Raw genomic sequence first — 22056 nt, forward strand, 5'->3', positions numbered from 1 at the left:
AATGAATCACAATGGTACTCCTCTAGCCTTCACCGTTGACTCCACTGACTGCACTGCAACTCATGCATGAATCTTCTGCGATACGATGCTCCAGCTCCCTGCAACTGACAGCTGAGAAAAACAACTTGGGGGTAGGAAAGAGTAAGGAAACCATACTGTCCGTTCCAGTAGTGTATTACAATACTCAAGTGTTGCTTCACCTGAGAAATATGCATGGAATGTGTGAGACCAGAGCTAATACAAGTAACGCAGACCAAAAGGAGGTAGCGTAAATTAAAGAAGCAAAAGATGTTTTCTGGAAAACACAGACCACCCCATCTCCCATCAAAACTGTGACATTATTACAAAAGAGTTTATTTCTTACAGTTTCTCAGCAAGTTTTGTCTGAAAAAATAACTAGAGGTAGGGTAATGAATATTCAGAAGGCAAACAAGAAATAATACTGTGTTTGGGTTGTAAATTTTGTTCCATGTGACCTAAAATGTCACAATGGAAAATTAGAAACTGTTAGGAAAGGAATAAAATCATAAAAAACCTCACCAAACAGAACATATCACAGTGCTTTATAAATCAATGGCGTACCCATGCACTGAATATATTTTGTTCATCCCTTTCCCATTTCTAACATTATTCAGCTGGATTATGCAAGGCACAGAGAAGGGCTCCTGCACAAAAAGTAAGTTAAAGTTGGAAAACAGATGAATCTATTCCTTCAGTCTATCGAAGGCTGAAGGAGGATAATACAGAAGTCTGCAGAATGGCAAGTAGCATGAAGAAGGGAACAAGGACTGGATTAGGAATCATAACACACGCATCCAGCTAAATTATCAGGCAGAAAGTTGAAAACCAGAGAGAAGTAAGTGGTATTAAAAAAAAACCAAAAAAACCTCAAGAAGGAAAAAACCAATACATAACCAAATCACAGAATTCATTGCCACAGGATGCATCATACACACTCCTGAAAGACAGGTCAGCCCTGTCTGTATATATTGCCTATATAAACAATAGACAAGATGCAACCTTCAGCTCTGGAAATTCCAAAGTGTGCAGTTTGCTAGAAGCTAGAAAACTACAGCAGAGAATCATCTTGCTGTATGTGCTCGTTCTTACATTCCTCCCTAAGTTTTCAGTTATCAGTCATTATCAGAGACTGAATACCAGACCCAACAGACCACTGACCAGATCCATTCCAACCGCTGTTAGTAACTTCTGGTTTTAATTTGCCCTACTTTCCTGCAGGGGACCCTGACAATCAAGTACTGAAGGCTGCAAAAGTGTTGATAGAATAGGATGGGATGGCTACATGCCACATCAATAGACCATTTGTTCTAAAGTAGAATTATGAGGAATAATCTCAAGCAGCGGTGAAGAAGCTGGCTTGAATTATATCATCATAAAATCTATCTTCTTTGCAGAGCAGTGGTTGATCATTAACAGATCATTAAAATGTGTACAAAGCATAAAAATTGGTCCTTGTCCCAGGGCACTTTCCACATTAAATGCTTTAAGGTTTGAGGGCTGCATTCAGGAGCACACTACTGTTTACTGATGCCTGTAAATTCTAAATTAATGCTTGTGTTTTGCCTGAGGATCTGCACACACGAGACATTTATATAGGTTACTGTGCACTATGCATATATTAACTTATGCACCCTTGCTAAGACAGTGCTACCCATCATTTAATCCACACAGCTGCAGCAGAAGATCCAGCCTGATCTTTGCCCATAATGTTCTATTATTCCACTAAAGTACTTTTTTATGCAGAATACTGTGCAACAAACCCATTCCAGGTCAGTCACGCTCAGAGCTGCTGCAGCTCGCTGGAAATGCACTGGCTGCTGTTATCATTGGCTCCATCGGGGCCACAGTTTAATAGAAAAATAAAGAGGGGTGGTGCGAAGTGCTACCAAAGACAAACAGCTTGTCCTAAAAAGCACTTACCTTTCCGGAAGGGCACTCAGTTGGAAGGCAATGACCTCCACGGTGCTTAATCTCTAAATGTGACCTCAACGCAAGGAGACGCCTGGCCTCTTATCTACGGATCAAGACGGATGCGAGTAAAAGGAATGCTGCTGCTCCCTTTTCCTTCCACTTCAGCAAGACCTGGCTGCAGCAGGGATTACTCCCACCACCTAGCAGCTCCCCAAAAGAAACACCTTGCTGTTGCGCAGCAGTGCTGTTGATTTAAAATTCACTGTCCACAGATTCCTAACAGAGTTGGGAGAAGTGGTTCTGCTACAGCAAACATCGTGGTAACATGAAGCTGGGAATTACTGAAATTCCTGCTACGTTTTACTCTTCAGCAGTGAAAAAAATGTAATAGTATATTAGATCCCTTAGATCTGTCTTTTCAGTTACTTTCTGAGAAAATTTTCACTTAATGCTGTTTTCAAGTATGAATTATAAAACAGACAAAAATTACAAAGCAAAATAGTCACACAGACACACACGGCACAGGGTACATATTTCTTTGTTTTCTAATGGTTGTTTTGTGCAGCCTCCAGAGGTGGTGTTTCTTGGGGGAAAAAACTTGGAAGACTTGGTTCAAACACCTTCTGATTTAAAACTAGCAAATAATCTAATCATTTTTTCTTTTCAAAAGCTTGGTTATAAATCATCAAGACAGGTGATACAAAGTTTAATGGTTTTGTATTTAACATTCAAATATTAATGCATTTTGGAGCTCCGAGTAAAGTAGCTGATTTCTTCAAGAAATGACATTCACAAGTTGGCCCTCTAAATCCGGTCCCTGTACAGGCAGTAGAGAAACAAAAATACATCCTATATGACCCACATGAAATGCAGAGGTTATTTATTGAGTTGATTTGTGATGAGTCCTATCAACAAATTCATACAATGCTATATGATTTCACTGATTTCACTTTTAAAAGATCTTTATACTACAAAATTACGTGCAGATTTGAGAGCTCATATTCATAGGGAACATTAACTACTTGGTCGAAGGACTTTAAAAGGGCTTGCAGTGCTCCTTTGCAGCAATTTAAATATTTTTAAAAAAAAAAAACCAACATACTGGTAGGCTTTTTGAATTCTGATTTTGAGACTTGAAGCCAAGATTTGGACAGAAGACGTTTCCTCACATTTAAACAAGCATTTCAGTTGATGATGAATTTCATATCTCCTCTCAAGACAGAAATGATTTCAGGAGTGCAGCTGCAGCTTAACTGTGAGATAGGGTCTGGCCCCCCCCCCCCCCCCCCCCCAGTTTAGAGTTTTGGGGGGAGTTTCTTGGGTGGGGCAAATGACAAGCTTAACATCAGGGGTCCTCAGACTTTTTAACCAGGGGGCCGGCGCGCAGATGAAGTGGCAGGCAGTCATCTGCGGCTGCTTGGTTTCCCCCCCCCAACCCTGGCAGGGGGGTCTGTAAATACCGGGGGCCAGATTGAGGACAGGACCCTGGGGGGCTGTATCTGGGCAGAGGGCCCTAGTTTGAGGACCCCTGCTTAACATACTACCTTTTATTTGCACAGATGTAGGCCCTGGTTCACACACATAGGAGTTTTTCTGAGAAGGCTCACAGGCTTTCAAGTCAAGTAGTAGAGATGTATTTCTAGAGATAAAGACCATGGTATAGCCTTTGTGCTCTGAATACAACTTCTCCTTTATAAAGCACACCTACAAACTGCGAGTGCACAAGTTTAACCTGCTGCATACACTGAATACGTGTTTGTTTTCTTACTTTTGGGAAGTGTGTGAGGGAATTATTTCCCTTGCGCAGAAAAATTAGAAAAAAAGACTATTAGCTTCAGTCATGTCTAACTGTCCGGAAAAGCTCAGAGGTAGATTCTGATTCAAAAGATACAGGGTCTTATGTGTCTGTCTGAATCTGTCTTCCCCAATATGGCTATTTATTATTATTTTTATTACTACAACTACCACGTTAATGGAACATGATGGTAGGAAGGGTTTGATACTCTGTTCTAATAAACTCATGTAAAGTGAAAAGTGCTCTTGTACCTCAATCCTGCCTCTTCTATCTAAACAGATTTTTGCTTTGGAGGAAGTTTTATAGCACTCTATCTTCCTTTCTTCCATCTTCACGGAAGGAATACAGCTTCTGATGGTAGATGAATACCAGCTTCCCAATAAATGGCAACGATTTGTGTCATTTACTTACAACATTTGGTGTATGTGTCCATGTAAAATACTCACACCTACAAAGAAAGTCATTCTGCCATCATTTGTACGTTAATAAAGTGAACTATTTTTAAAAGAGAATTCCTAACAATGGTTACTTATGAATTATGACTGATTATTTATGTAGTCTACTTTAAATGGTGTCTATGTTCTTCAAGAGAACAATGCTGTATACAGCTGCTTTATTAATGTCACTGGCTCTTTGTTGCTATTTTTACATCTCCATCTTCCTGTTAGACTGTGTAAATAGAGATGCCTATAATTAGCGGACGCACTGCATTGTTCCACAAATCTTAGCAGCTACATTAAAATAGAAAGCTTATTACTTCTTTGGGAATAACTTTTATTTTATTTTGCCCTATAGTTAAGAGACACAGTTGTAGAGCCAGATAGAATGCAATGGAAAAATCAGAGAGCACCTGCTAAGAAAGCTATTGCTGTATTCTACATCCATTTAAACATAAGGAAAATGTTAGCTGCTCATTCAAAAAATATTTTTTATATTTTTATAATTAAAGTATCTTTTAATTTCCATCTGACCACCACAGAAACTGGTGTTATACAATACAGATTTTTTTTCTTGCTGTGAGACAAAATCCTCTAGTCTTCAAAGGCTGAAACAGTTCCCCTTGCCTGACCAACAGAAGACATGAAAAAATAAGTCTGCATCCAGATCTGCTGTTGCCTGCCTGTCTAGAAGCTTATTGTACCTCTTGACTAATTCTGTATCAAGTCCCAAATACAAAAGTCTGACCCCATGAACCATTATCCATAGTTTTGGGTAAAGATTAAGGTACAAAGACTGATCCACACGTTGTAGAAGTATCTCACTGAAAAATTTTCTTCCTTCTCTTGCAAAATTTTCTTTCCTGAATACATTTTGCATTAACAATGTAGAAGAACAGCATGCCTATAAATATTTAATACCTGCATATGCTTTACTGGAGGCATTTGTGTTCAGACTTCACAGTCAGAAAGGAGCATTTTGGCCATGTGGGCAATGGTATAAAGATTTCACCCTACAACATTATTTTTGGAAAGAGATGATGTCTTGGCATAGACATTGCAGTGATAGGATTCATCTTGTCGCTAAATAAGCTGCTATAATGCCTACAACTCTCATTGTTGAAAAACTTCACCCCCACTTCTCATCTGAATTTGTCTGAAGTCAGTTTCCAAGCATGTCCTTTTCTGAAATCTCCGTCACTTTGATATCAGAGATAACTTTGTACTAAGAGCTGTAGTTAAAATTGTTGACAAGACACAACTGAACAAGAGATAATCACAAATACTAACATTGCTTCTGACAACAATCTATGCCTTCCCCCCCCCCCCCCCCCATTTGTTTTCTTTTCTTTCTCCTATTTCTTTTCATGCTAGTAGTAGAAAGAGTTTACTTTGAAGGAATCAGCAACAGGGAAAATCCAGAATTAAGTTTTCAATAGAGACCTATTTAAAAGTTGTTACCACTGTCCAACAATTAATGTTTACAAAGAAGCCTAGGGTACAAAGATGAAGAATGATATGCAGGTGAAAATATTAATGCCAAAGGAAAAGAATTATTTGGGCAAACATGTAAAAAGATAATGCAGATCAGTCATGCTTTTAGAGAAGTCCTTGTTACCATGCTCCATAACTTTAATTTTAAGGTTCTGAAGAAAAAGTCCACAACCCTGAAGGTTTTCCCACAGCCTGCCTGCTCTCCATAATAAATACGCAAGCGGTGCATGCAGCATAAGAGAACAAAGTAAAATGCTCCGTGGGATACCTAACACTTGAAATTCAAACTACCAAAGTAATAAATTAAGTATATGTCCTGGTGAGTGAGGCAGGGTATAATGTTCTCCAACTGCTTTAATGGGCCTTGGGTAAACAAAAGAACAGAACAACTAGCTACAAATGCCAGCTTTTTAGTGCAAGGGGGCCAACACAGGAAAAAAATTTCAGGGCCCGAAGACATTGGCTTATTCAGATTTAAATAAATGAGCAGAAATGACTTGATCTCCCTCAGATGTCTGCTCTGCTTTTCTGCCAGAAGTTGCTGCCCTGTGAGGGTGACTGCACACAAAGCTGCACCTGGAATTACTGCACTCCACCACACAGTATATCTGAGGTAAACAACTTGCTGGTTTGGGGTATCACCATATACTACTGAACTCTGAACTGCAGTGAACAGCAAGGCATGGAGACCTTTTCAGCTGTCTGCATTTAAAAGCCACCAACTCAAATTCAGAACTTCTGCATTTACCTCTTGTAGTACACAAACACAGAAAAGTCAAGAAATAAGCAGGAACTCTTGCTGCATGCACTTATGCTTCACTGTCTCCACAATACAGCTAATAGATTTTGGGTTTTCAAGCATACTCAGTTCCATTTCTCCAAATCTGATTTTCCGATACAGTTCACAGATGTCAGAACTGCTGCAAACTACAGGGATTACTATGGATTAGTGGATCTCCCATGCCTGCAAGAGAGGTGTTTAGAGCAATTACACCTCATACTGGAAAGGTATTGCCCACACATTCTTCTAGCCCCTCTCTGCAAGCATAGCTACCACTTTGCTCTGGGAGACAATCATGTTACCAGACTGAAAACTGGTACAACCCTCAAACATACCTAGCAAAGTGTATCCACAGTCCTAGCACAGGCTAGAATTTTGTCCTAAAATTCAGGAAACCTCCTTACCACGAGGTCAAAAAATTTGTCTAAAATATAAGCTCTGCTTGCACTCCATCCTATCCAACCTCCCTCCATCCCTTGCATTACAGAAGTCAAGTCAACAGATCAGGGCACCAGCTCTACCTCAGGGCATGGTCTCACGCACAGGCAGACTGAATTGTGAGAATGGAGAACAAGGCTACTACACCATCAACCACTGGCAGGTAAGTAAGGCAGATAACTAGAGGGCAGTTACCTTGCCAGCCTTCAGCACCAAATTTGCAACTGCTTACCAGTTAGCTGCCTCTGCAGCACTCAGGCCACAGTTCATCGTGGTTTAAGGCAATGGGAACTGTGCTTGGGTCAGCTGCTGGTTCAGTGGAGGTGGCCACGACCTGACCCAGCAGGCAGCTGGCAGTACCAATATTGAAAAACGCAGCAAGCGACTTTGTTAAAGGCTATCTGCATCCGCACTGCAATTTGTTAGCAGCAAGTGATGCAGCACACACACCAAAGTTATAAGGAGGAGAACTCTAGGTAAGTAACAAAAGCCAGGCAGCTGAGTGAGGGGTTCCAGGCTGAGGGTATGCTCTGAGCTGGCAGCAGGCTCCCTTCCCACCCAAGTGGTTCTTCTGAAAAACCCAAGCCTTTTCCTGTAGTTCTGTTTATATTACACCATCCCAATATACACAACCAACTAAATTATATTTACTTCGCTAACTTCCACACCTTTTCCTCTTTCTCTTTCCTCAGATTTGGATCACAGCTTTCTTCTGCCCAGTATTTTCTTCCCTAGAATGACAAAGATGCAGATACAATAAAGAGGTGTCACCAGCCTTTGTTCAAATACCCTTTGTTGAGTATCTCAGCTATTTACCTCCCACTCAGAAGTTCCTGTTTTCCCACTGAGTGGGGGAAGGGAAAGCTGTAAACCTGTATAGTGTTATGGTGGCTTTTTTGTTTAAAAAGTCTATGTGCAGTCAGAGATATTTAGTATGTTCCCGCCCCCCCCCCCCCCCCCGCCAGCATAATATTACTAGTTTCAAACCAAAGGGACAATTCATATCAAAGAGGGAAAATTCTTTAGAGAACTAAAAAAAAAACCCACCAAAACTGACTACAAAAGCAGTATTTTGCTGGTACCCCTTTCTTCAAGTTGCCAACTATTGTTATATTAAAATGCTCAAATCCACACACACTGAAAACTCGGCCCTCTATCACAAACTGTGCACAAACACAGAGGCATATAATGTAATCCCCTTCTGCTGACAATATTAGAGCTCTTAGCAAATAAAACCAAGAAAGCAGAAAGGAATTAGGCCACTGAAAGACATCACTAGCTGGGAGCTTTGCTAGTTCACACAAAGGGAAAAGGAAGAACACAGCATGCATAGTGATTTGCCTTTGACACAGGAGAAGCCATATGTGATAATCCAGTGATGAAGCAGGAAAGCTGTAAGACACACTTGTTTGCTGGACTGAAGAAACATGTTTAGATCAACATTTGTGATGCCGAGTTGTTTTGACACTTAGAATTTAATAGAACCATGAGGGTATGGTGATGACTACAAAATGACCAATGCTTCATCATGAAGTAAGATAGCTCCTTGTACTGTGTGATACATGACTATAGGGAGCTTTAAAGAAATATGTAAATTAGACATCTGGGTTATTAAAGGGCATGTCCAAGGAATGGATCTGCACAGCTTCCCCTTTTATCATCTATCAGCTACCCTGTTTAAGACAAAGAAAATGTACATATGAAACTGGTAGACAAACTGGTAGCGCTGACAGCAGTTTGTAGGAATTTGGGGGGGGAGGGGGGGAAATCTTGGTAACAAGTGGTTTAATTATGCCTTTCATTTTCCCAAAGTCAATTTTAGCTCAGTGATCAACACAAAAAAAAAAAAAGGTAAGAAGCGTTAATTAGTCTCCTCCTAATCTCCATCTAATTTGACAGCAAGGAGTATTGGAGAGGAAAGGTCTTCAGGGAGGTGATCTCTGTTATTAGACTAATCCACAGTGCTGGGGAAAAAAAAAAAGCGGGGAAAGTTCCTGGGCATACACTTTTCTTCAGCACCAGACGGAAGGAACAACAGAGCCGCCCCTTTACCAAATGCTAACAAGTGGATAGGAAACGACTATCGGAAAGGAGGTGCTGATCTTTAAGAGCCCGACAAACAATATAAGCACCAATTAGTGTGTACAGCCTTTGCGGTTGGTAGGCTTTCATGTTGTTTTCATTTCATCTGCGGATATGTCAGGATGACTGAAGTCAATGGGAAATGTGCAACAAGTTTTAATAGCATCAAGAACTGGTTCACTATAACCTTCTCTTCATAACAATATTGTTTGTGTACATTAGATCTTAATCTGATTCTGTCCCATCAATGCATCTAGACTCTATTTGCACCTCTTCTCAGGGTCTTCTTGTGTACATTGCTGTTTCTGTAAAATTACATAGACAACCACCACACGTCAAAATTAAGTGCTCTTTTAGAATGCACTTCACTTTTTTTTTTTTTTTAACCGAGACCTAAATTGCAGAGGCATTTTGAAATAAAGCTCAGTTTCTTAAGTGAAAATTACTTCAGGCATAGTTTGGATTGGGTTGGTTTCAGTTTGGGGTGTGTGTGGGTGGGTTTGGGTTTTTTTTTCTGAGGCTACCATTCCACTGTTCAACTTAATAAGAAAGTAAAAATTAGATGTAACCAAGCTTAGAGAATTCCATCTCATTTATTGCTATTTACTCAGTTTAATTTTAACTTGAGCTAGTAAAACACTTTCCAAGAGACCTCACCTCACCTTTAACACTTTATCTTGACTTGCTTACTTCAGGCAAACATTTGCTAGATATTTCCCTGTTACTGTATTAAAGAGAATGTCAAGTTCTTTGTACAAGTGTCTGGTCATTTTTCATGATTGCCAAAGTCTAGAAAAAAACCAAGTTTGAACAAAATGTTTGGAAACCTTATTCTCCTGGCTAAGATTCCTACCTTTTTTGCTGAGAAAATAAACAGGGAAAATTCTTTAAATATAATGAATGGAACAATGAAGGTATAACTGATAACTTTAAAAGTTATCATTATTCCACTCTTGTTAAGTCTCATCATTCAGTCATAATTCTATAGGCTGTGTCGTATGTTCAAGGCAGGTATTATCCATCTTCAGATGGACGTCATAATTCAAATACAAAACAAGAGCCATCTCTTCAAGCAGGTAATTTCTTTCTTCTTGCACACTGCCTTTTAAAGTTAAGTCCCATTAATGCAAGAATCTACTCAAAAGAGTAATATAAGGATTGTGGTTTTTCAAAACTAAATATAGTAGTTTCCCAATGACAACTGTCTTTCTGTCCAGTACAAAATTTATTTGACATCCAGACTCACTCCTGTGCATTAGAAGAAGAAAGAACACTAATAATGTATTCATTTGTACTGTGCTATATCTTAGTAACACCACATGCAAGGAGAAATATTTTCATCTTGGAGGTCAACTGGCAAGCCACAATACTAAATAACTGTTGTAACTGTATTGCCAGTCCAATGAACATGGCTTCAATGAACACAGCAAGGCTTCAGACTAGCAATCAGAAATCCCAACAGAGATCCTGCTTTTCTTCAATATAAGAAGTCTGGGATGCATAGAACTTTTCAGCCTTCTTCTAAAAATCCTTCACAAAGGTCATCACAAGATTGTGGTAGGTTTGACAAAACCCACGTCTCTCCAACCTGCTCTATGCCTATGGCTCAGTCAGAAGCATTTGTTTATTGAAAAGAAAGCACCTTCCACAATGCAGGAACGAAACATGTCACAACATTAACCAATAACCTCCTAAATCACTGTATCACTATCAGTATTTCTAACATAGTTCTAAAATACTACAGTGTTTTTCATAGTTTTGTCCACTTACAGCTTTATGAAACCATTAAAGATGGATGTGTCATATTGAGCAGAGCCTGTTCTTTCAGCGGCCTCACACCTCCTCTCCTAAAACTCCATTTTACCAAATTCTTACGATAGGCACTGCATCTTCTATGTTGATTATCTGTGTCAAGTGAAGTGCAGCAGACTGGATGAAGATCGTGCAAAGCAGGCCTTCAGCAAATTGCCCTGAGCAGCTGGGCAAGAAGACTTGAAGGAATGAAATGACAAAAAAAAAAAAACAAACCACAAAACCAAAAACCAAACCCCCAAACAAAAACAAAAACAAAAAAACCAAAACCAAGCCAACCAGAAAACACACCAAAAGAGTTGGAAAATTAGGACTTGGGATGAAGAAGTAGAAAAGTGGACAAGAGACAGGTACAAACATATGCTGAACTACTTTCAATTAAGTATGCAACACTGCTGGAAGTTCTTCACACATCTTAATTCTGTCATTACTTAAGTATACCTTATGGTATAGTCTGTAATTTAATGACCACATACTTTCCCCTTCTCCACAAAACCACCTGCATGCAGCAACAGAAGGGAGAGTCTTCTTCAGAACTAACACCTTCCACTTTGTTTTCTTCTTGTTTACTTGTGTGGTCTGCAGACTTGCTCCCTGCATGCAACTCAGAGCTTTGTATCTGCCTGGGCTCTTTAGAAGTACTTTGTTACCTGAATTATCTCAGAAGTCATCAGTAAACTATTACACACATCTCTGTGAGATAAAGAAATATGGTATCCCAGTTTTACAGACAGTGAGTGCACTAAAATTAAGGTCAAAAGTACTTCTTGCCAAATTTCACTGGAAAATTCTTTTCTCCCACAGCACTTAATATGGTACTGCATTTTACCTCTTCAGAACATAGCTCATACTGACTTCAGCTACAACTGTGAATAATCATTTCTTTCACATCTCAGACCCAAATTTGGGGATCCAGGAAAAAAAGGAAAAAAGTGAGCACACTGAAGTGTAAGTTTCACTTGCCTTATCTAGTATCCCAGAGGAACACTGTGGTGCAAGCAGAAGTCAAATTTTCCAAGGAAAGCAATTAGCCAGGAGACCATCCTTTCTCTCTGAATAATCCTTTTCCTTACTCATAACATGCCTTCCTCCAATGCTGTATACACAATATCCCAGTCACTCCCAGAAAAGCTCTCTTGTGCAACAACCATGACAGAAGTTTCTCAATAAAAATAACATGATTGTGCAGAATTTCACTGGATTCCAGTGTCTGCACACAATCCAATACCAAACCAACACTGCTGGAGTGAACATCAATTCTGGCACTTCTTAATTTCCAAGACCTTTGGCTATAATAGTATTTCTTCAATGGTTTTGTATGTGCCTATACACATGCAAGCTCTTTGAAACGGCACATCATGTTACTGGTAGCAAGGTACATCGTGATTTAGAAATTAAACTAAAACCAAATCAATGCAGACGCTGTCATTTTGGGGTAGCTTTTTCCCCTCCAAGGATTGAACAAAAGCACCACCCTCCCCAACAGGTATCACAGCTGTGCTCAGAGCCCATAGAGGACAATTGTGCATTTGTTTATGCTTTCTGATCTACAGCAGTGGTAACAGGCATCCAGCCACGGATTCACCCTCACCTCACCCGATCCTTGTCAGTCTGCCATACAGTGGCTGTCTCCAGTTGGAGACAACCAAGGCTGATAGTATCAGCTGAAGTGTCATTTTAAAGGTACCTCACAGAGGTTTTCCTTTTCTTGAAGGCTTTTTTGCCCATTCCTCCTGCCCTTCAGTGTTTAATTCCTGCATGCAACACTGTGCCTCTATTTGTAAGTTTCTCCTAGGGATCCTCATACTTTCCTCAAAACTGCGCTGCCACATTCAGCTACTACCTGCTGCAGGAGCTGCAGCCTTGGGAATAGCACTACTGTTGAATGAAGAGAACAGATGCTAAAATATGTATTAAAGGGACTCTTTCATGTAATCGCTACACACACTGAGTGGCTGTACAACTTCCAGGCTAAATAAATGCAGTCTGCATGAAACAGTGTCACCCGGACATAGCAGTTACATTTAAAGCTGGTGATACAAACTAGTCTTGTTTTCAGTTATGAAGCACAGGTTCTTGACAGGTTTCCTTTCAAGTTGTGCACATCAGACTATCACCTAAACACAAGCAGCAATTACCGGAGTAGGATCAGAGAGGCTGCTTTCCCCACATGGCCTCTTTCCAGTCCCACCTTGGATTTTTCACTATATTTATTCTTTGTAACTAGATTATGATATCTCCAAAGACTGGCAACATCTAGCTGATTATTACCATGCTTACTTAGTTTGCCTCAGTTCTACAAACTCTGATTTTGACGCATCTCATATCAGACCAGAAACATCGCAGCTGCCCAGAACAAACTGCTGGGACAACAGCCCCCTAATGAGACCAATTTGTTGATTTTTTTTTGTTGTTTTGCTTTGATGATTTTTGTCTCAGCAAACTTGCTGTTGCATCAGCATCTTCTGTGCACCCATACCTTGCAAAAAGGAACAGTGTGAACATTCAGTATTGTGCTCCAATTTGGCAAAAATGCAGTCATGCCCAGGGGTGATCCAAATCTGTGTAGCAAAGTGATCTGGCAAAGCCTGCATTCAGTATTAAAGAATGTGGAACCAAGACTCCAGCCTCTTTCAGTTCACTAACGTAAGCTTAACACCAAACCTCCCCTGAGCCAGACCCAGCTCGCACTGAAAGCGGTGGGGCTTGATTCTTTCCTTATTCAGTCCCTCCTTCACTGGAGTTTTACCAGTCTTATACCTGAGCTGCTCTTTTCAGAGGCAGGTGAATCAGTGTCAGCAGCTTCCACAGGAACTGGCTCATGCCACATGAAGACAACTACCTTGCCAAAGGTCTGATGGACACTAAAATATATTTGCTATTTGACGCTAGAAAAGAGGGCTTGGTCCTCTCCTCAACAACACACTTGCTACCGCTTTTCTGAACTCAAAAGAGGAGCAAGTGCAGACATATCAGACTGTTACAATACGGAATTTATCCAAAAGAAAAATCAAACTAAAAAAAATACATACCTATGGTTTTTTGTATATATATATAGATAGATAGATAGGACCATTAGAAACTAAATATATGGCACTGTTATTCCCAGGAGAGAACAGGAAAGAACTGCAGGCTGAATGAGAAGGCACTCACCAAACATGAGCAATACATCGTAATTGTCTCTACACTTCCCATTCAGAAGGGTTCAGAGTCCCCAAGAGAATTTTTCTGTGGTTTTGAGAATACAATTTTAAAGAAGAATCCTTGAGCCACCACTGCTCTAACCCTGCTTGTTGCTGCTACGCAGTCAGTGCAGGACATAGGACAGGGCAGACACATGTGCAGGCTCTCCAGGCACACAGCAGCGCTCCCAGCATCCTAGGGCTGGGAGTGAAAGGACCGAAAGGCATCTAGCACTTAATGGTTCTAGGAGTCAGAAACTGGGGGGCCATTTCTGATTTTGCAAGAGTCCTGTGTGACTCAGTCAATTAACCTTTTTGTCTGTACCCTTTCCCTGCTCACATTCTTACTACGCTGCCAGCAAATATATCTCTTCATCACACATGGCATGAAAAATGTTTAAGATAAGCATATACTACTTTAAGATCCTCTAATTTGAGGTCTTAACAGTGTGTAATAAACCATTCCAAGGAGAAGGCAGGAATCCTACTGCAGAAAGAATATAAAAATATAACACAAGGGGAGGAAAAAAAACCACAAACAAACCCAACAAAAACAAGTCCAGGATTTGCATTCATTTTAGGGCAAAACCCAGCACCAAGTATCTCCATCATTTGCTGTATCTAACAATACCAGTGGTCTTCACAAGCAACTCAGCTCGCATAGTACGGTTAGCCAGGGATGCAGCTTCCACAATAATTTTTATCGGACCAGCTGGCATAGCTGGTAAACGGCAGTTTTCACAGATACAGTCCCAATCTCTTTCCAGCCAGATTATCAGCCTTTGTCCTCAGACCATGATGTTTTTAGCCTCAGCACTCACCCTCATGAGTCAAACACCCAGCCGCAGCATCACACTAAAGCTAAGCACCTAGGAAGCTGCACCTATTCCATTAGGAATAATGGGTGGACTGCACATTTCACCAACACACAGACACAGGCTGCTGAAGGCCAAAAATTATTTCAAATTAGCTTTGGGCTGCATAAGGATTTTAGTAGGTACAAAACAAAGAAATTGTTTACTAGAAGGAAATATATTTTATTCACTACACATTCAAGAACAAGGCTGATGTTTAAGTATGCCTTTCAAGCATTCTTCTTATGAAGAAATAATGACATTTCATACATTTTCTACCTTAACCTTGAGATACAAAAAATATTTAGCATTTTTTACATTTTATAAAATATCTGCATTCAGCCTGAGAGACATCTCCACCCTCTTACCATGTCAATCCTTATAACTGTTTCTGTCTACATTTGAAGTATGTTCCAGACAACACTTTCCAAAGCTTCTGTTTTCTTGTGTCCCCCAGTTTTCTCCTCCCAAGGAAACACCCTGATCTTGTCCAACAAACCAAAGACCTTTAAGGAAACAGGACGTTAAGCAACAATATGATCTAGAGGAAGACGCAAATCACATAGATGCATGTATTCACTACACTAGGGATAGTTACACTAAGGGTTAGCAGTGGAACAACAGCACCTGAAGAAAAGGAGAACTGCAACCTGACTTCTGAGAGAGTTTTGTCCCATCGAGAGCAAAGAGCTTAGACTTTATGTCTTCTTATACATGCACAGGAAGATGAAGCTACTGGATGAAGTAACTGACTAGTAGAGAATCCACTCAGTAATTCAAAGTGAATCATTTTAAGACCATGCTTACGTACATCTCCTCTAGGCAAAGCACTTGTTCAACACGTCAGGAAGTGCCTCAGCATTGTCAACTACATACAAGCAGACACACTATGACTGGAGTAAAAGTTGCTTTGTAAGGAAAAAAAAAAACCCCACCACCAACAGAAAAATTCTCTGCTGTTCCTGATGTAAGAGAAAATCTTGCTGCTCCTACTCAGGTGAGTAAAGAGGCTTCATCAAACTCCCTCTGTGCTTCTGAGGGCTGTTCCAAGATCTGGGGGTGCAGAAGGAACATGGGATCTATAAATAAAACTCGGAGCTGCAGTCAGAAAGGGCATAAGACTAAAAGAAAAAGCTGTGTGCAAGGAGAGCTTTAAAAAGATGTAGTACAATTTTTGTTTCACTCTATTACTTCTGCTTTTCTTAACATTTATATGATTCTATTGCTAACATAATTCAGAACTTGAATATCTGGAGGCGATTTTGATGCATCTCTTGGGGGGGAAAAAAAGGGGGCAAAAGCCTATTGAACAAACATTTGGACATGTCCAGTTGTTCTCGTTTTGGTAACTTCAATATCTTAAATCTGACATAACTTTCAATATCTATTTAATATTCTGAGGCTCACCACTCTACTAGAATAAAGAAACTCAACAAGATTTCTTTTCTGAATTAAGCCTTCAAAGGTCTTACATTTGAAGAATAATAAAAACGTTATCAAAATTATTTTTATTGTCCAGAAATGTAAATTTGAACCACAATTTTATGTGGTGCCATTAATGTAACCTCCTATCAGGCTTCTATATTTCAAGTACATATCTTATTCTGCGCATTTGACTCAAAGAATAATCTGCATAGAATAGCATGAAGAAATGCAACTGCAATTACAACTTACTAAAATTTACACCATCACAAGATTTCACTTGCAGTAGCAGTGTAACAACCTTCCAAACCTTTTCAAGCTATGTAGTGTTTGGTTTTGTAAACAACAAATGGCCATCACAAGCCTTAAAATTAGTAGGGCAAGTTTTACAAGAGACTGCAACCAGCAACACACTCGTGTGAAGCCACAGTCTGAAGGAATCAATGTCATCATGCTAGAAAGTAAATATTTTTATAACTACACCCACAGCAACCACAAAACTCCATTTCTCCAAAGTGATCCATAATGCCTGATGTGAGAAACCAATTTAAAGCTCTGAGGAGGTATCACTAGCCATCATTTATCTCGGCCATAAAACTCTCAGGAAGACAAATATACAGTCTTTCTGGGCCATCATTGTACAGAAAAGAAACACTCAAAAGACATCTCTGGAAATCACTATACTTGCTTCTTTTGAAACTAGAAATCCTCCTGAGGGGTATGTTAGACTATAGGTAATATCAATTATCTTCTACAGGATGTATTTTTACTGCAGTGTCAACCCAGGTGATTGACATCTGAATTAAAGACTTTCTGTAACAGTGCTTACATCTTACATGCTACTTTTCACCAACAGTTCTCAATGTGTCTTACAAAGATTTGTATCCATATTCCATGAACAGATAAGGCATTCAGAGAAGTAAAAGAAATGCACATGAACTCATTGTCAGTAGTCACTGGCCAGCTAAGGCCTGTGAATCCAAGTCTCCCAAGTCAGAAGCCCCTGCCCTGGTCAGCAAGCATCATTACTTCTGTATGTAACTAATTTGGATGAGCTTCCACACGCCAAAGCTGTGCTCTATGCCAGTTCCCAAAGACCTCTCAGAAATCCAGTGGCATTTCCTATTTCACTCTTTACGCTGAAATAAACTGACCCCAGTTCTTTCCCACTGAGTGGCAGGAAACCTTGTATGCTCTCTCATCAGGGAGGCAGATGTAGAAGGCAATGGAAATCTGTCAGCACCGGGTAATTTAGCCTACACTTCAGGCTGCACTTCTGTTTTCATTCATACTAGATGTATGCAGTGCTAGACCAAACAGCATTACAAAATTAAACTGAACCAGGTTTGGGTACATGACTTCAATACTGCTGAATACGCAGAGTCTATCTCATCCCTGATTTATACTGGCTTTAAAGCAGCTACGTAAAGGACATGTAATACTTGATCCATCATAAAACCTGTCTTTATAAAGCTAACTCATTTTGAACAAATTGGAAACAGCAGACCGAGTTAATAGCAGACCAGTGTTTTGCAACACTGCAAAGAATCTCTTAGTAGTAGATGTTAAGCTGAATTTACTGTGCCATTAAACCTCAGCCTCAGTGCAGATGTAGGCTGGCTACCAACACACATGGAAATCCACACAGCAGTAAATTCATCTCCAGAGCATTCAAATTAGGGAAGGAGGAGCAAAACCTGATCAAGATCCTTTATTTAAGGGAGTGGAAGACTTAATTTATGTGGTAACTTCCTGCTTTTCCCTTGTCTTTGGTTGAAGAATAACACAGATTTGCCCTTTGCCTATACAGAGAAGAGAGCTCCAGTTACAGAGCCAGGAATCACAGACTGCACTCTTGCTGCATGCATGTTGCTGACAGCTGCAATAATCAAATATTTATGCAGCCCCACAGCACAAACTCTTCAAACATTTAGCACTGTTGTTTAACACCCCTAGCTTAGTGTTAATGTAGTATCCTAATGAACACTGGATCTGGCAGATGAGTAGCTACAGCGATGAAAGATCCTACTAAAAACATTCCTCTTCCCTGTCCATCTCATAGGTGTCTCCAGAGCAGAGACAGCAGAAGCAAAGGCAGCTCTTACCACAGCTGCTGCACTTCAGAACTTGCTGCTTCAACTGAAAAGATCTATCAGGCTGCAACTCCTGTAACTGAAATACATAAGAGTTTGTCCCATTTACAGGTTTGCAAATCCTTAGCAGAAGGATCACACTATGAGCTGGGGAATCAGTACAGAGGGTCAGAAATATCCTAAAAAGGTAATCTGTGCAGGCAAGCTATAACTTTTATATATATAGGATGATCAGAACAGGCAGGGACTGACTGATTTATGGTATACAACTCCATTACTGCAGAATATGCGTGGCCAATTTTGAAATAGAAATCTTGCATAAAGCTAGTCATGCTCTCTCAAAGCACATTTTCTCTCAGAAAAAACAAAGAACATACAGAACTGGTGGGAAAAATTTGACCAAAAACCAATGCCAAACATGTGTGCGTATGTATATATATATACACACACATACACACATACAAACTCACTGGATTTTAATAACTGGTTTATTTCAGTTAATTCTGTATCACAGTATTCACTAATGCGTTTTCCTTTCACTTCACAGAAGAGGAGCTACTCTACCTGCTTTAAAATCAGTGGGGTTAAGAACCAGTAGTTATTTCCTCAAAGGCAGTATCTAGCAATATCCTACTACTGTAGGACCTGCCTTATCGCTTTCAACTTCATATTAAAACTGTTCTCCAGTGTCTCAAATACATCATCACAAACCAGTGTAAGTTCATCTACATTAGAGAGTTCTATCGGCTCCTTCAAGTTGACCAGACTGCATATCTTCATACTGCTGATCAGTAAAAATACGTATGTGAAAGCCTGCAGTGCAGACACAACTACACTAGGCTACAAAGTCAGGTAGCACTGAGGTTCTTTCTGAAACTGGTAAATGTACTTACAAAACTTAAACCAAAGCTGGCTCTAAATGTCAGTATTAATGGACTCAAGCATGTCAGAGTGGTGGCTGAAGAATCGTAACTATTCCAAGAGTCATGAATGGCTGACAGGAAACAAAAGTCGCCCCCCAAAAAGCATCAGCACTCTGTTTAGAAAGGTAAGCTACACAAATACAATCACCTGTCAACACAAACTAGAAAGCACACTTCCAACAAAGAGTAAGAGCCTGTCCATGCCCTGCGGCTATGTAGCTCAACTTAAGCGCAGCTGATGCAGTATTCAAAGCCAGGCTGAATATATGACATTCCAGTAGGGCCTGGGAAAAGCCTTGGGCACCTCTCTAACAATCGATCACTCTTCTGATAAAGTAGAAGAAAGGTCTGTAATTCTGTTGTAATTGGAAATGGAAAAAGAGTGGGAAAGAAAGCAGCTTTTCTTTCAAAAACTAAGGCTTCTTTATTCACAGACCTACCACAATTCTGACAATGAAGCATCCCCTGTATTTAACAGCTGAAGCAAGACTACAATCGCCTACCTACTGAAGACCACCAGAATTCCCAACCACACCAGCATACAAGGTGCCAGCTGGTAGCAGGCACTGACTTCTCACCCTCAAGCCCTACTTGCCCGTGCAGCAGCTGGCATCTCAACGCGCATCCTCTCCCCGACGGCACTGCTCCTGCCAGAGGTCCTACAACACACATCAGTCTGAAGCTTCCCTTGGCTACTTTAACTTTGAAGTCAGCAAAACCCACAGTCATTCCACTGCCGTGGTGGAGCACAATGTTTTTCAACCCTTGAAGATTAATCTGACCAGATACATTAACCCTTCCAGCATCATCAAAGCAAAAACATCACACAGGAAACTCAAAAACTTAGTTGGGGCAACCAGGCCTTCAAGTTCCTTAACTATTAATAACGTAGATGAGCCGAGCGGCTACGGCCTAACACCGGGAGCGCAGGCGGGCCCGCAGCGGGACACCAGCGCTGCGCTGCTCGCTGCCCATCACCGAGCCACCGACCACAGGCCACACTGCCGGGCCACCTGCGCTGTCTGCTTAAACCTCACCGCGTTTCTGCAAAAAATAAAATCACGACCAAAACCAAAAGGTGTTAGATCGTACCCCACCCTGTGCAGGCGTAGCTGACCACTAAAAGCATAAGGAAATGGATTTCTATTGACCTACAAAACGAAGGTAAGGTGCCTAATTAACTCTCGGGGCAGGGTTACCTGTGTGCTATGAGGTACAAGGTGTGTACAGCCAATGCAGTTAAAGGAAAGCCTCCCCAGATGGGCTCCCGATCTACCCCCAGTCATTTTCCCGCTACGCGAGGCGATGCCGCGGCAGACGCTGCGGGGCACCAAGCTGCCTGCGTGCGCGCGGTGTCACCGCTGCTTGCGCCGGCCGCCCCGCGGCGGGAGGGCTGCGCCCCCGCCGAGCCGCCCTTCACCTGCCGGGACGGACCCGCCCGAGCCGCGGCAGGTGGCGGGCTGAGGGGAAACGTCCCAACCGGCAAAGGGCGGCGGGAACTCTCCACAGCGGAGACCCGACGGGCTGCTGAGCGCCCCGCGCCGGGCAGACGCTCCCCCCCACCGCTGGGCAGAGCCCCGCGGCGCACCCCCCGCCCGGCTCCCCCATGGCCGCCGTCCGCCCGGGGCCACTCACGATCTCGGTCACCATGAGGAGCCCGGGCGGGGTCCGCAGGAACTCCCTGTCGTAGGCGAGGGTGCTGGAGCTGGCCGACAGGTTGGCGGTGAAGGAGCTGCTGGTGGTGGTGACGGTGTGGGACCGAGGGCGCGGCGGCTGCTCCTGAGGCGGCGGTGCCGGTGGCTCCATCTTCGGCGCCGCGGGGCTGCCCGAGCCGGCCGGCCGGCCCCGGGCCCGGCGGCGGGGCGGGGCGGGGCGGGGGCGGCTGCCGCCTGACGGGTGGCGGGAAAGGCGCCGCCGCGCGCCGCTTTGTGTGGCCCCGGCGCCGCGGGCAGCCCCTCGGCTCAGCGCCCCCCGGCGCCGCGGGGGAGGCGGCCCGGCGCCCGGGCCCAAGCAGAGAGGCGGGTCCGGGGGCCGCCCGCCCCGCCCGTAGCTGCCCCGCGGGGCGGGAGCGGGGCTGCCGCATCACGGGGCGGGCGGCAGTGCGCTGAGGGGGGGCGGCGGGGGACCGGCCGGTATAGGGGTCGGGGAGGGGTTGGTGCGAGGGATCCCCAGCGCTAGAGAAGGGCCCTCCGAGGGGGCAACGCAGGGCCCCTCTGAAGCCATTTCCGGGCCTCCCGGGCTCCTGTGTCCCCCACAGCGGCCTTGGGACAAGGAGCCAAGCTCAGCCACCTGCGCTCTGGAAGAACGTGGCGGGAAGCCATTGCCCTAAGCTCCTGGTTGCGCACGGTTTGAGGTGTCCGACCCCTGCCGCCTGCCATCATCATCTGTCTGGACTGTCACCCCTGGCTCCATGGGCAGCAGCCATCAACAGGAGATGTGCTTTTGCGGTGGGTTGTTGTCCCCGCTGGCTGCCATCGCTCATCAGCCTCACGCTGTTGGGAGAGGAACCACCACAGGGTGCCACGGGCGGGCAGGGAACAAGAGGCTAGGAGATGGCACAGCCCTCTCGGAGCTGGAAATGGGGATTTAGCTGGGAGCTGAAACCAACCAGGAGTCTCCGCAATGCAAAAGACTTTTTAAAAGCCATGAAAACTATGGGAAGTATGAGGTCATTATTGGCCTACTACCTGACAGTGTCAAGCTGTTCCGTAACCTATACTTCTTAGCACTTTCCCAAAGTGTCACATTAAAAAAAATATTTTTTCTGGGTCATTTAAGAGCTGGTAAAGTAATCTTCCATGCCACAAAACA

General features: G+C 42.5%; 1 protein-coding gene across 2 annotated transcripts in view; it reads right to left on the reverse strand.

Annotated features, from left to right (window-relative positions):
• Positions 1–21242, reverse strand: part of CMTM8 (CKLF like MARVEL transmembrane domain containing 8) — a 39230-nt gene extending 17988 nt beyond the window's left edge. The window contains exon 1 of one of the 2 annotated variants that reach the window (XM_055707569.1): positions 20893–21242. In XM_055707569.1, the coding sequence (XP_055563544.1) occupies positions 20893–21051 (159 nt within the window). In that variant the 5' untranslated portion in view covers positions 21052–21242. Of the gene's footprint in view, positions 1–20880 lie in introns of both variants that reach the window. The other variant, XM_055707568.1, reaches the window with a different exon arrangement.
• Between the last annotated feature and the right edge of the window lie 814 nt (positions 21243–22056).

The sequence above is a fragment of the Falco cherrug genome, chromosome 4 (genome assembly GCF_023634085.1).
Source record: "Falco cherrug isolate bFalChe1 chromosome 4, bFalChe1.pri, whole genome shotgun sequence".
Taxonomy (NCBI): Eukaryota; Metazoa; Chordata; class Aves; order Falconiformes; family Falconidae; genus Falco; species Falco cherrug.